The sequence below is a fragment of the Neovison vison genome, chromosome 3 (assembly GCF_020171115.1).
Source record: "Neovison vison isolate M4711 chromosome 3, ASM_NN_V1, whole genome shotgun sequence".
NCBI lineage: Eukaryota > Metazoa > Chordata > Mammalia > Carnivora > Mustelidae > Neogale > Neogale vison.
Window position 1 is genome coordinate 59407748 of NC_058093.1, and position 14418 is coordinate 59422165.

At 35.6% G+C, this 14418-nt stretch overlaps 1 protein-coding gene across 1 annotated transcript in view; it reads right to left on the minus strand.

The window, feature by feature from the left end:
• The window catches only part of LOC122902536 (fibroblast activation protein alpha), a 73661-nt gene that overhangs the window by 35707 nt on the left and 23536 nt on the right, over positions 1 to 14418 (minus strand). Inside the window, exons 7-12 of the mRNA XM_044242211.1 lie at positions 12748 to 12820; positions 11955 to 12075; positions 10902 to 11056; positions 8786 to 8889; positions 6263 to 6398; positions 2875 to 2919 (exon numbers count right to left, since the gene is read on the minus strand). Coding sequence (XP_044098146.1) covers positions 2875 to 2919; positions 6263 to 6398; positions 8786 to 8889; positions 10902 to 11056; positions 11955 to 12075; positions 12748 to 12820 — 634 coding nt within the window. The remainder of the gene's footprint in view (positions 1 to 2874; positions 2920 to 6262; positions 6399 to 8785; positions 8890 to 10901; positions 11057 to 11954; positions 12076 to 12747; positions 12821 to 14418) is intronic.

Below are 14418 nucleotides of genomic sequence, written 5' to 3' on the forward strand. Positions count from 1 at the left end.
GGTAAAGTTCCATGTGCTAGTTCCGTGCCTGTAGCTAACAGGTGCATTGCTTTATGCCAGTCATTCAATCTCACGCCTCTAATTCACAGGCGGTTTCCAAGTGTTTTTTGTTTTTTTTTTTTAAGATTTTATTTATTTATTTGACAGAGAGAAATCACAAGTAGATGGAGAGGCAGGCAGAGAGAGAGAGAGAGAGGGAAGCAGACTCCCTGATGAGCAGAGAGCCTGATGCGGGACTCGATCCCAGGACCCTGAGATCATGACCTGAGCCGAAGGCAGTGGCTTAACCCACTGAGCCACCCAGGCGCCCCTCCAAGTGTTTTTCAGTTTAAATTTCCTTAATAAATTTTAAAGGAACAACTTTTCTAAAATTGCTCTTTAATTTTATACTAACATGGCTAGCCTGTGAATTTTCTCTAAAAACTTCATAAATATTACTTGAACAAATGTCTGAAAGACATACATATTTCTAGGTTATTTCTGGGTAGTTTTATTAAGCCATTGGTTTGATTATAGGTCAAAGGAAGCTATCCAGAATATTATGACATGTGAGTTATGAGCATGTAAAGTTATGGACTGAGTTTCAAAAGACATCTCAAAACTTACAACGTCTAATGAATGGCCTCTTCAAAGCAGATGCCTTTGGAGAATGTGAGCTTATTCTTGAAGGCTATAAGTGCAAAGATTTTCCGACAATACCTCTTCCGGTATTTAGAAAATTTATAGACTACAGGGTAAATTTTAAGAGATCAAGATGAGTACATGAAAAAATAATTTTTCTCAATAGAATTCCAAAGCTACAGACCTTAAAATGATCTAGCACAAAATCATATGTTGCAGATAAATAAGGCACTGTTCACTAGATTTATTTTGGCGTGATTTTTTAAAAATAATTTTTTATTTAATGTAAGGATCTCATCTTCCTTTGAAGGATATGCGTGTGCCTCCACAGAGGGTAATTAAAACAATGTTCTATGGGTTTAGAAGGCAATTAATTAATTAATTGATCCATTCATCCAGCTCATTTGCGGAGGTTGCAAAGCTGGTTCTATCCAGATTGTAAAAATTGATAAGATACAAATGTTGAGGGGTGCCTGGGTGGCTCAGTGGGTTAAAGTCTCTGCCTTCGGCTTGGGTCATGATCCCAGGGTCCTGGGATCTAGCCCTGCATCGGGCTCTCTGCTCAGTGGGGAGCCTGCTTCCTCCCTCTCTCTCTGTTGCCTCTCTGGTTACTTGTGATCTCTGTCAAATAAATAAATAAAATCTTTTAAAAAAATGTTGACTCTAAGATGCTTACAAATAAGAGATTTCAAAAGATGCATTCTAAAATATTTCAGAGTATTTTGAATGCTGGTAGCATTTTCAGGATAAACGGGTGTGGATTCCTGAAATCATGAATTTGAGAAGACTGTTGGTATCATTGCTTATCTCTTTGTAAAATCATATCATTCATGTTATTCTGCAGTAAATCCAGCTATGTTATTATTATGGAGAATACAACAAAGGGACGTCTTCAAGTATTTTTCTGTGCCTTCAGTCTCTACGGGAAATTTTATAATGGGAGTGAACTCATAGGTTAACTTCCCCCTTCCTCAAGTTTTCAAACAATGATCTAGGAATTACCTTTTTTGATGATGAGCTTCAGATAGACCAACATTCCAAAAATTTAGAAAATTCTGTGCTTTCACTGAATACTCCTGATTTTTCTTGTGTTACTTAGTACAGTGGCAGAGTGAACTCAAATAGGACTTCCCATTTCTTTTCCTCAAGTACACACCTATCCTTGTTACCTTGCTATTTTAGAATATAACTTACACTTACTGGATGTAATTAGTAAAGTAACTACTCTCAAGTTAATGAATAAAACTGAAATATCTTTAAATGAAGACACAGTAAGTATATGTAAGCTAATATTGCTAAAACCAGAAAAGTGTACAAAAAAGAGTTTTTAATATCTGATGATTTTTACTTTACCATTTACCTTCTTTCCACTCACCTTAACTTTGAATTTTTATGAGTTATCATCTTACAATTGACTCTAAATTCTTTATTGTCCTTATATCATGAGTTAATATGTTAAATGAGGTCCTAAGAGTTTCCCTTGTCTTTGCATGTGCCACTCAGAGAAACTGTGTGCTTTATTTTGTTTTTAAATCCAAATGTGAGTTAAATTCAATATGCTTGTATGAAGTGGCAGCATCTACATTACGTTCACTCATTCTCTGTCCTATTGTGTATTCTTCATGGGATATTAGGCACAAGTGATAATTTTGTAAAACATTATTTTTTTACACTAAAAATCCTCACAAATTACTGAATAAACCTATCCCGAAAACTCTACATATAAGTGATAAAAAAAAAAAAAAAAACATAACAAAAACACACGTTTTCCTATTTGGTACCATTTAAAGACTGGAAAAAATATATAATTCACTTATTCATTTCAGTTTATATGAAATATAATAAATGTAGGTTATCTTTAAATGACTAAAAATACCAGTGTATTTGGTTCTTCTGGCTTAAAATGGCTAATAATTATTATTTTAAGCCAATCAGGAATTATGATCCCTTTTGAAAAAATAATCTTTGTTTGTTTAATAAGAGCATTAGTTAGGAATATCAGAGAGTCAATTAAAAAGCTAAGGTTGGGACATGAGGAATATGGTTTGTTCTCAACAGAATTTTAAATATAGACATTAAAATTGGCACAAAATTGCTGAAAGGACCACTACCTTTATTGTTGTTGTTTTTTACCTTGTTATTTTTTTCTATGAAACAAGTAGTGCTATTTTGGATACATTTGAAATAGTCCTTAGATAGCTGAGAATCTGTCAAGCAACATTAAAATATAAGGAAAATATAGCAAAATCATACTCCACCAGCCCATCCAGTTCTGCTTTCTTCTATATGCTCCTGGATCTAAAAGAAAGATCACATCAAGCATACCATTAGGAGAACAGTTTTCCTAAATACGATCTGGGCATTTGAACCAGTTAAGCTGCCTACTCAAACTGTACTATTGTAATCGAGTAACTTCACACTTGAGTTTAAGATGACCATATTCAAAATCTTATACATTAGCACTATTGCATACACATAAGTAATCTAAAAGCTGGATCTTATGCAAACCTTTAAGAATTCTGATTTAATTTCCCATAACGCAGTGCCTGGAATTATTACGTCTGTGGAAGCCTAGCACAACCTAAGCACTTGGTGTTATGTAGTTTAAAAAGCCATTTCACAGTGGAATTTAGGTTATTTTTTTTTCTTTTCTTAGTCTTATTAAGCAGATAGGAATCTTAAAATGTGCACTAGATCTTATTTTGGTGCATATTTTAGCATAATACCATCAATCATTTATTGAACAAAATTTAGTAAGCCTAAGTAAGCCTAATTGGCTTTCCTAGACAAATATTTAGAGAAAGAGCATTCTAGGTGAAATGAACAACACAGAGACCAGGCCAGCTTAGTAGCATGTAGCATGGTTCACAGGCCACAGGCATGGTTCAATATGGCCAAGGGGAGGATAACTATTGAAAAGAGTTAAAAATGAGGAAATATGATGGGGTATCAGAAAGATCCTGGAGAAACTCTGATGTCACCCTAGGGAGTTTGGACTCCTCCTCTGGGTAAATCCTTTGAAGGATTTCAAAATCTCAATTTGTGAAATATAATTGCAAACATGATACAGAGAATGGATTGGAAGTGAGTAAGATAGAAAGAGGCAAAGAGATAACTAGAAGGCTGTTGTAATGCTTGGAAAAAAGATGATAAAGGCCTACATCTAGGTATTGAAAATGAGGACAGACCAGAGAAGATGTAGCCAGAGATACTTAAAACTTCAAATCCTCAGATTAAATTTGAGGGGCAAAGGTAACCAAAACCTCTGGTATAGATAAAAATCACCGAAAGAATAAGTTGAGGGTTGTGACAAAGACTCTAAGATTATCAGCAATCATTTCCTCATTTTGCTAGGACTATAGCCAAGCTCCCAGGCTCCCAGGCCTCCTTCTTATAGGATGTGGTCATGTGATAAGTTCTAACCAATGGTGTGTCAGCAGAAGTGATTCATTCCACTTCAAGGCCTAGCCTATCAAAATCTCTTATACATGATCCTCTATTTCCTTTTCCATCCCCCAACTGGATGTTGGTGGTCAGGTGTGAATGACTTTGGACTAGTCTTAGAAGTCACTAGATAAGATAGCAGAAATGCCATCACCCTGAGCACCCCATCTCCCACCCCTCACCATTCCCCACTCACCTGGACTCACTAGTAGGTGGTTACATGAATGTGCAAAACATTTCTATTATCTTAACCCACTGAATTACTGGAAGGGCTTTACTGTTGTTATAGCAGTTAGCCTATCTTGAAAATACAAGATAATTTGGAGAATAATAAGATTTCTAGAGAACAGAAAAAGAAGAGTTGGAAACAAAAAGAACAGTCAGTGAAGAAGAAAGAGAGCCATGAGAGAAGGTACTGTCATAAAAAGCAAGGGAATAATAAATCTTAAGGGCACAGCTTTGTTGTCTAACTCAACACTTTGTTGTTCTTAAATCTGAAAATGTGTTCCATGTATTTACCAAATTATTTTGAAACAGAGGTTGTTTTGAAATCCTAAGGTTAATTAAACCTGGTATTCTAAATTTAATCACTGTTTGGGGCCATAAAACTAAAGTTTATATTCCAAGGAATTCCACATCTCCTTGAATAAGCATCTTACATATTCTGTCAGTTTGGATTAAAGTTGTCCCTGATTTTGATAATTAGAATTTCAGATTCCAAAGCAATTGCTGTTTTTAAATGCCTTTTTTTTTTTGAAAACTAAAAATTGTATCTAAATGACTGATCTTATCGTTTTAAAGTAATAAAATTCAAGTAATAATTCCTCACACCTAGATTCAATAAAAACATTGAAGATATATTCCTCCAAAGCTGATTTATCATACGAATGGTTTCTAATTAACTACCACCATCAAGCTTATTCTTTTCTCCCCCCATGCTACTGCATTAAAGCCAAAATCTTTCTGTTTCGTATATCAAAATATAAATAAGATAAAAATAAGCTTCTAGCATATTCCATCAAAATTAGTCAAGCGTCTTACAGAGTAGTGATTTAAAAAATATTTTTAGCCCGAGTAATGTTGACTATTATAGTCCTGATATAATTCCAAATAGATTCATATGACTCTTTTCTTGCAAAACATAGTGTCCTAATTTCAAGATGGAATTTAGTGCTTTACTTTGATTGCTCTGTGCTTTTTTTCTTACATTATAAAATAGGTTTATTCTATATTTGGTTTAATGAAACATGTCTTCGTAATTAGAAATCTTATGAAATGTATCCATCAAATTTCCTATTTAAAGAAAACATTTTGTAATTTCTTAGTCTCTAATATGAGCACTTAGGAACAGGCTCATTTTAAAGCTTTTAGATTGCTGAAGTACTTGCCTAACATTAATTTAACAGATTATGTTTGGATTTGAACAATAGAAACAATTAAAACTCAACAGTAAATCTCTGCCTAATTTTCAAGGTTTTTTCCCTCCTAAAATTAGCACAGTATAGAGTACTCCCAAGATAAAAGGAGAGCAGAATAATTTCATGTCATAGTCTCAGTTATCTACATGGAGCACTGACTGTGGTACATAAACAATGAATTTTAGAACACTGAAAAAAAATTTAAAAAGAATTAAAAAAGGGGGGGAATATTTGGCTTTCTTTTGATAATATCCATTTCCTCTGAAATTTTTGTTTTTCAATTTTTACACTGAATAGAACATAGCACCATTTGCCTTTCTTCCTTCCTTCCTTTCTTTCTTTCTTTCTCATAGAACACATCTATTTCCCTAAAAGGCCCATCTTATCTTTTCATCCTCCTTATTTGGGGTTTTTGACTGCCAATTGTATCTTCTCAAAAGGACAGATTCCTATCCTAACTCAGAACCACACGCCTTATTTCTCCAATGTTGCATTGTTTCAGTTAGTGGTTTTCTCCATGCAGTATCAGTGCTAATGCTATCTAAGAAAACAAAGGTTATCTTACTTATTTAATTAAAACAATGGACTCTGAATAAAGAGGGTTTTTTGTTTGTTTGTTTGTTTGTTTTGTTTGCTTGTTTGTTTGTTTTTTTTTCCAAAGGATCAAGGGTTGAATGAGGCAATTCTGGCCTTATAATACAAAATATTAACTACAGATAAGTACACACTCATAACTTTCATCTTCGGAAATATACCTCTGTGGCTTTACTATAACCTACCTTTGGACAGTCCCATGACTGCCAGTCATCCCTGAAGTCACATATAGACAGAACTGAAACGTTCTGGATTCTTTTTAGCCACTGCAAGCATATCCGTTCATCAGTAACCCATGTGAGCCAACTGAAATAATAGTCACTGCAAAAAAGCAAAACAGAGAGTCACAACCATAAACTAGCATCACGTCAAATAATTTAAGTCCTGTTTTCTAAAGGATGTATTTTATTATAATGAAATATTTATTCCATAGATAAGGAGGGTAAAACTTTCCTTTCTCTACAGAGAAGGCTTAAATGTGCTTGCTGAATTGTTTTTTATAGTTTATTATTATTATTATTTTTAAAAGAGAGAGGGTGCAAGTGAGCCCAGGGCAGGTGTAGGTGCAGAGGGAGGCGGGGGGAGAGAATCAATGTGGGGCTCCTTATAGTTCATGACCTGAACCAACATCGAGAGTCAGATGCTTAACCTACTGAACCACTCAGGCACCCCATACTTGCTGACTTTTATTTTTTTATTTTTTTTCCAATTTATTTATTTTCAGAAAAACATTATTCATTATTTTTTCACCAACTTGCTGACTTTTAAAGAATATCTATAAGATAGCTCATTCATCTAAATGGAATAATTTTATGCTTGAGTTTTTTCCTCATTTTTGGATTTTTACATCTTAAAAAAATTTTTAAGGGGTGACTGGGTGGCTTAGTGGGTTAAGACTCTGCCTTTGGCTCAGGTCATGATCCCAGGGTCCTGGAATTGAGCCCCACATCGGGCTCTCTGCTCCGCAGGGAGCCTGCTTCCTCCTCTCTCTCTCTGCCTATTTGTGATCTCTGTCTGCCAAGTAAATAAATAAAATCTTTAAAAAAAAAATTTAAGACATGAGGCCAAAGCTATTGGTCAATCTGGAGGCAAAAAGCATTAACCTGGTGATTTTTCACAGGTAAACTGAATTTTTCACTTTTTAACTCACTGAGAGAGAGAGCCAAGTATGATACGTGCCCATATTTCTCTCCAGGCAGGTTTGTTTTGGAGGCCGAGTTTTAACTGTGACCGTGATCAGAAGTTGCAATTCAGGTTTACTGTAATAATCAGAGATGATGTATACTCAGTAACTCAAATGATGTTTGGCATGTATTGGTGTCAGTGAATGGCAGCAATTGTTACATGGCTTTGAGGATGAAGCCCCAGATAGAGACCATCAATGTAAATAAACCACAGAATTTTGGACATTAATGTAAAAGAAATCCCAGAACTGGAAGGGTCTCTGGCTCAGATTCTGGTTTTACCTCCTACCAGTTATCCTATTTAAGGCTACTTACTTAACATATCTGTGCCTCTGTTTCTATATAAAATGGGAATAATAATATTACCAAATTTAAAGCTTGCTACAAAACTTGTTGAGAGTGCTTAATTTCTTGAGAATTCTGCCTGCTCCATGGGGAGTGCTGAGAAAAGTTTAGCTCTTACTATTAAATTGTTAGTATTTTACAGATGCCCCAACAAAGCCTCTTGCCTCCTTCTACAGTACCCCTTGTATCATTCCATTTGCCTCCTAAGGAGAATGACGCTTCAAAAGAAAAAAAAAAAAAAAAGATGCATTTAATCACGTTTTCATCAACTAGATTGGGGTTGGGGGAGTAATGGGTCATTCCACTAAAAATAAATAAATAAAGCCATTTTAAATTATCTGCAAGTGGATTCACCCCAGTAGGGCCCAGAAAAGGCCTCTGCTGAGGTTCTTTTCCCTGTTAGGGATCAATCGCTCGGTCCTGGCTGGACTCCCCTACATGGGGCAGCAGGAAAGAAGCCAAGCCGTGGCCTGCTAGGGTTTGGGAAGTGGTAAGGAGGCCCACAAGGCAGGCCGTAGGGAACCTCTTATGTTTGTCTATTTCAACCAGAATGACCACAGAAGATTCATGGAGGGCTGGGTCATGGCTATAGCCAGGGATAATCAGCCGATACCTACATAAGGCACCATGCAGGGGAAGTGAGACCGCTTCAAGTCCCCTGTCTACCTATAGTTAACCCCAAACAGATAACTGGACAACCAGCTAATTACGGACAGACTGCATCCTAGTAAAAGAAAAAATAAAAGCTAATATTGGAGAGGGTTGGCCTATCTTCTCTTGTTTGTCACACATATGTGGTCAAGCACAATCTGTAAACCCTGGGCAGAAGAGAGTAGACCAGAGTTCAGAGAAGCCATGCTGAGAACACACAGGAACTTTACTAATTGTCTACTGATTCCAAGTTTACATTCACACATCTGAGGGAAGTGTCACTCAGATTGATCACCATGATCATCTTTATATGTGTGAAAGAGGCTAATATTGTAAAATTGATTTAAGAGATGTATTTTTGATTTTTTAATTTGGTTATGTTCTTGGGTTTGCATGCCAATTTTATTTATTTATTTTTTCTTAGAGTATACACATCATAAATTCACTAGAAAGGAAGTATAAATCCCAATTATGAAATTTCAGTGTTAAAATTCAGTGTAAGGTGGGAAGCAGCTGAGCTTACCATACCTTGATGCTATCATTGCTGGAACTGGCACTTCTCTGGGACCTACGTGCTCAGGATAAGTGGCATCAATAATAAATAACCGAACAACAGGATTTTTAGCTCCAGCCTGCCAAAAAATTGGAAATATACAAGCTCATAAAATCCCAATGAGCACCAACATATTAAAGACACTTTAGGAACTTAAGCATATTTTTATAAGTTAATGATATTATGTATATTACTCTTGAAAATATTCTAATTATAACACGACCAGGAATCTCACTTCAATTTTACTTGCAGGGCCATTACAAATATTGAGTCAACCAGAGTGAAAAACACACATTTTAAGTGATTAATGAGGAAGCTTCGATTCATAGGGAAAAAAATATTTTGGGTATGAAAATACAGTTCTATAATTGATATTCTCTTTTCTGAATTTCAAAACGGATATTTCCTATTATTGTATTAGTGTAAGTATAATAATCATCTCTCCATGTGCTAGAGGGAGCATAGAGGAAAGAAGTGTGTAAAGAATAAAAAATGAAAGATACTTTTTGCCTTGCACCCTATAATTCGGTCTAGGACAATCATCACTCAATCTGGTTACATTACTACTGCTATCATCTCCCCCAAATTAGGGAAATGTCACCTCCAAATAAAGTGCCCATGGAATTTGCACTTTTCTTGTTTTGTACTTTCTGTGCTATTATACACCCTAAATTTACATGACAGTGTAGTTCACACCCAGGCAGCTTCTTAGAGTTCCTGTTATTTTAACACAGAAAAAGAGAGTATAATTGTTAAACAATTTAAGTCCACAAAATTTAGGTTCACAGCCTTAAATGACTCCATGCTGGTTGGATTTATCTAAAGAACCATCCAGGCCCTCCTCTGACCTGTCCAGGCCCTTCTCTGAACTGTTTCCTGATGAGGTTTTGCTGGGACTTTTGACTTCTTTCAAGTTGTCTCACTTCTCAGTCTAACGTCAGATGTTTCAACGACTTCAGTTTTCAAGGAAACATAAAAATTTGGGTCCCAACTTCTCTGCCAGTGTCAGTCAGGCCTCAGTTCCGGGTTCCTCCATGTCTTCCTGTTCCCTTCCACTGTTCTAAAGATCCAAGCTCTTTCCGCTCTCATGCCCCAAGTACCACACCTCTCGCTTCCCAATGTCTCCAGCATTCTCACTTTATAACCAGCTATTGAGAGGTCTTTTACCTAAATATGCATCTCCTATCCACTGCCTTTTCTCAAATGACTTTTAACATAAATTTTAGACCATCTGCTATTTCTGTTTCTTTTACTGCAACCACTTTGACTGGCATTGAAAACCACTTGTGCATATGCGCACCCACCCATCTTTGTCACATATAGGACCCACTGGATCCATCCAGAACAGTGCTCTCTCTGGCAACTAAAGAACAAAGCACTATTTTCTAAAATCACTTCCACTCCCTGTGAGAGAGGAGGATTTATGATTTGATCCCTTTCAGATTTATTGTCAAAATCAGATCGGCATATTGTGCTTCTCCCCTGTGACCTTGCTGTTTTCTCACTACAGACATGGGAGACTTCTCTTCAGACATGGGACTGAGTGAAAAGTGTGTACACTGAGAGTTCTAGAATTATTATACAAGAAACCTCGGGTTCACTCCATGTCTAATTTCCTCAAGAAGAACGTAGGTTTACAAACTTAACCTACCTTGTATGTCCAGAAAATATCATAACTCATGCCCACTTCTACCTGACAGGAACATCAAGTTCACCACTTGTATTTTCCATTCTAGTTTGCATTTCCATGAGAATTCAAGAGGGAATTGCAAAACAGAACTTTACCCTGAATTTGGAGCATGAAATATGAAAAATTAAAATTAAGTTAAGCTTGTTTTTCCTCCATAATCTAGACCATATGTTTTTCAAAGATTCTGCGATGGATTTTGCAAAGACTCCTTCATCCAGCATAACCAGATGTCCAAAGCAACAGATGTCCACATAAATAATAGAGCACAGTACAATGTTTGCCTTACAATGCACAAGGATAAGAAGCTCTCCAAACTTGTTGATCCCACCTCTATTCATGGTATTGGTTGCTCATTTTGACACGGGAGAAATGGAAGCATCTGCTAAAAGTACTCAACATACCTTTGGGTATGGAATATTTATTGTTCTAGGATATTGTTCATCACCATAATAGGAATAGGCAATAACTGGTATCTCTGTATCATTAAATTCTGCATATGCCAAAAATTTTCCATTAGGAGACCACCACAGAGCATATTTTGTAGCAAGCATTTCCTCTGAAAGATAAATACAAGCATGTTAATTACAGCTATGCCTTACTCTTAAGATCATTGTAAATGCTCCAAAGTACATTGTATTAGCCATTTATTGACTGAAATAAATTATTTAATGTGTATGTGATATATGCTAAAATTTGGTTATTAGAAAGGACAATCTGAGTTTAAAGAAATAGTTTAACTTTGCATTTCATATCAAATATCAACCAGTCTTCTTAGGAATTGATATTAAATCAGAAATATAATTACTTAAGTAAAGTAATTAAACATTTCAACAATAAATAATTTTTCCTTTGAGGGAAGCTTCTAGTTTTTATAGTCACCTAAAGTAGCACAAACAAGGGGAACAGTAATTATACTACAAAGTGACATAAATGTTGGAAGTTGACTTTTTCTCCTAGGAATATTTTAAAAAACAACAACAGTTTGGTTATATATTTTTTAATAAAGGCAAGGACTATGAGACCTTTTAACATCTAAGTAAGTCTTGGATCTTACGTGACCTGGAAAGAGGACAAAATTCACGAAAGCATCAAAAACTAGGAATACTTCCCTGCAAAATTACGTAGACTGCTGTTTCATTTTGGAAGAAGGCTTATTTCTCAAGAAAAAAGAAACCTGAGGAAATGTGTTAACATAGCATCTAAGGACCATATACTTCTTGAAATATAAATTATTACTACCACTTTATAACATTTATGAAAATTAACTCTTCCAGACCGATTATTAGATTTTGCTTTTTCAGAACAGGCACACCCTGTTCCTAACTTGATAATCATTTCAGAAATGATTCCATTCATCTCAGTAACATACTACTCATCTCCATTTTATTAAATATGTGCAATTATTTTCAATTAAAAGCCTAAAATAACAACACTAGAAAAAGAATACGGCTTACCTTCATACACCCAGTCTGGGATTCCATTGAATATTTTATTTTCTTTTCCATTATATGTTACTTGAAAAGGTGGGTCTTCTGGTCTTTGTTTCAAATAGATATTGTTTTGATAGACATATGCCTATAAGTGGTAGTAAGTTAGTTAATAAGGAGAATTCCATAGGAAATACAATGAAGTCTGTAACTTTATATTAACTATTTACTTAATACCTGCAAAATGAGTGGTAATCCAGATGCAAGAAAGACTCACAACTAAAGTATTGCCTTAGGTCAGAAAACCAACCAAATCACATTAACATCAATTATGATCTTTAAAGTCTATATCAAATAAAGCATTAAGTCTATTATTGTATTTGTTGTTTTATTACCCAAATAAGTAATTGTGTATATTAACAGAAAGTCAAATAAATCTTTGAATATTAATAGCTAGCCAGATCTAATCTTTATTTAGAGTCCTTAAATAAGAGCTTGGACAAAATTTCATGTTGTCTGAAGCTAGTCTGGGAAACTTGTGAAAACCATATTTTTCCTCAGCTTTCTGGCACAACGCATTCTGGCTGAGTATGAGGATAAAGTTTTTGACTGCGATATTTAAAGAAGTCTATCCATGAGCTTGAGATTTTGCGGAATTCTCAGATGAGTTTCAATTTATCAAAACTCTTCCCATTTTTAACCACTAAAATAGTCATGAAATTTTTTTTTCCTTTCAGGCAGGGAAATTTAACAAAGGCCAAAATCAAATGGCTCCTCTTTTATTTAAATGATTAAACACTTCTATAATTTAAACACTTACTAATTTACTCCCAACAGGCGACCAGCATAAATACTGAATTGGACGAGGAAGCTCATTTCTTCTTATAAAAGCTCTAGAAGGGGGGAAAAAGAAAAAAGAAAGAAAGAAAAAAGAATAATAAATCTTGCTGTTCAATGAAAAAAAAAAAAACCTTGTAAACAGAAAAAAAATAAATAATAACAATGAAGGATCATCCTCTGCTTCTTCAAACCTAACAGAAAGACTGTGGTAACAGTCTTGTTGGTCCTAGACACATTGAGTACTAGTTGGGGTTCTTTACTAGTAACTTAAGTCACCTCACTACTCTGGGTCTCAGTTTTCTGATCTTTGTAGTGAAGTAAATTAAAGATTTATTAAAGATTTATAGGCTGTGAAAGAGGGACTTTCTCTAGACATTATCTGATAGAACCCCTTTGTTTTATAAAAAAGGAACATGAGGTTAGAGAGATATGACTTTTTAAAATCACATGTCTGGTTCTCGGCAGACCTCTACCGAAACACAAGTCTCTTAACCTTCAGGACGGTAAAATTTGTACACATCAGGCTGAGATGGTCGATGAAGTGCCTTCCAGCTCTCAAATGCTATAATTGTGCTGAAGTTTAATATGTACTCTTCCACATTCTCATTTACAACCCCCATCTCTGTGAATGCATATGCATTTCAAATTTTTGAAAATAAGATGCCATTTGACAATCTCCCCAGGGATCTGACTTGAAATCAGAAAAGGAAAGGAACATCTGATCTCAAGCTAAACTGAAAAACAGATCATACACTGGGCAGTATGCCTTAAGCTTGCAAAGTTCTCCACCCATGGGGAAATTTCAAATATCTTATTGGCCCCAAATCTCACTTTGATGCCTAGAATCACCCTGCAAATACTCAATTGACTAACTTGCACTGAGGAGACTTTGTGGTTCTTCAACAAGAACGTGTTCAGATTTTTACAAGTGCTAAAGACTCATAGGATGCCATGCTTCAGTTGTGACTATTATCTTGTTGAAGATTGCATCAATGGTTTTGTTAAGAATGCTTTCATAGAGACACAAAACCATATATAAATAGAGGAACCTGAAGAAAGAATCTTCAGCCTCCCCCTCCAAAAACTAACTTCAACCGGATTTAACATATGCCTGACATTTCTACTTTTTTCGTTCTTTTCAAGTTTGGACACCTGTGACTTTGAAGTAGCTTCTTTGGTCATGAAGCCTGAGGCCTAAGAAACTGTGAGGGAAAATGAGTAGGTCAGTTCCGATGGCAAAAAAGAGTAATGTCCATGGAAGAGAGAGACCTTTGGTGCTGCAGCGAGAATCCTGACTGCCAGAGGGCAGTTGACAAGCAGCAGAAGAAAGGGCCAGAATCTATTAAAAGACATAGGGCACAGGCAAAGGAATGATCCAGAAAAGAAGACAGTCTTCACCTGGTTACAGTTCTGTGTCAAGCCAGGGTTCATGCTACCTTTGACATTGTAACAGTGTCTTAGGTTTCCATATGCTGTGGAATTGTCTATGTAAGAATGCAGCCAAAGCGAAGCTGAAAAATCTGAGCACACAGTCTCTTCATGACTGTCACGTCACCGCAGCTGCCATTTTCTGTTTTCTAAATAACTAACACTATGAGAGAAAGTGGAGGAGGCTGCTTACAAAGGCTGTCATCTTCTTAGTACTCCTTCC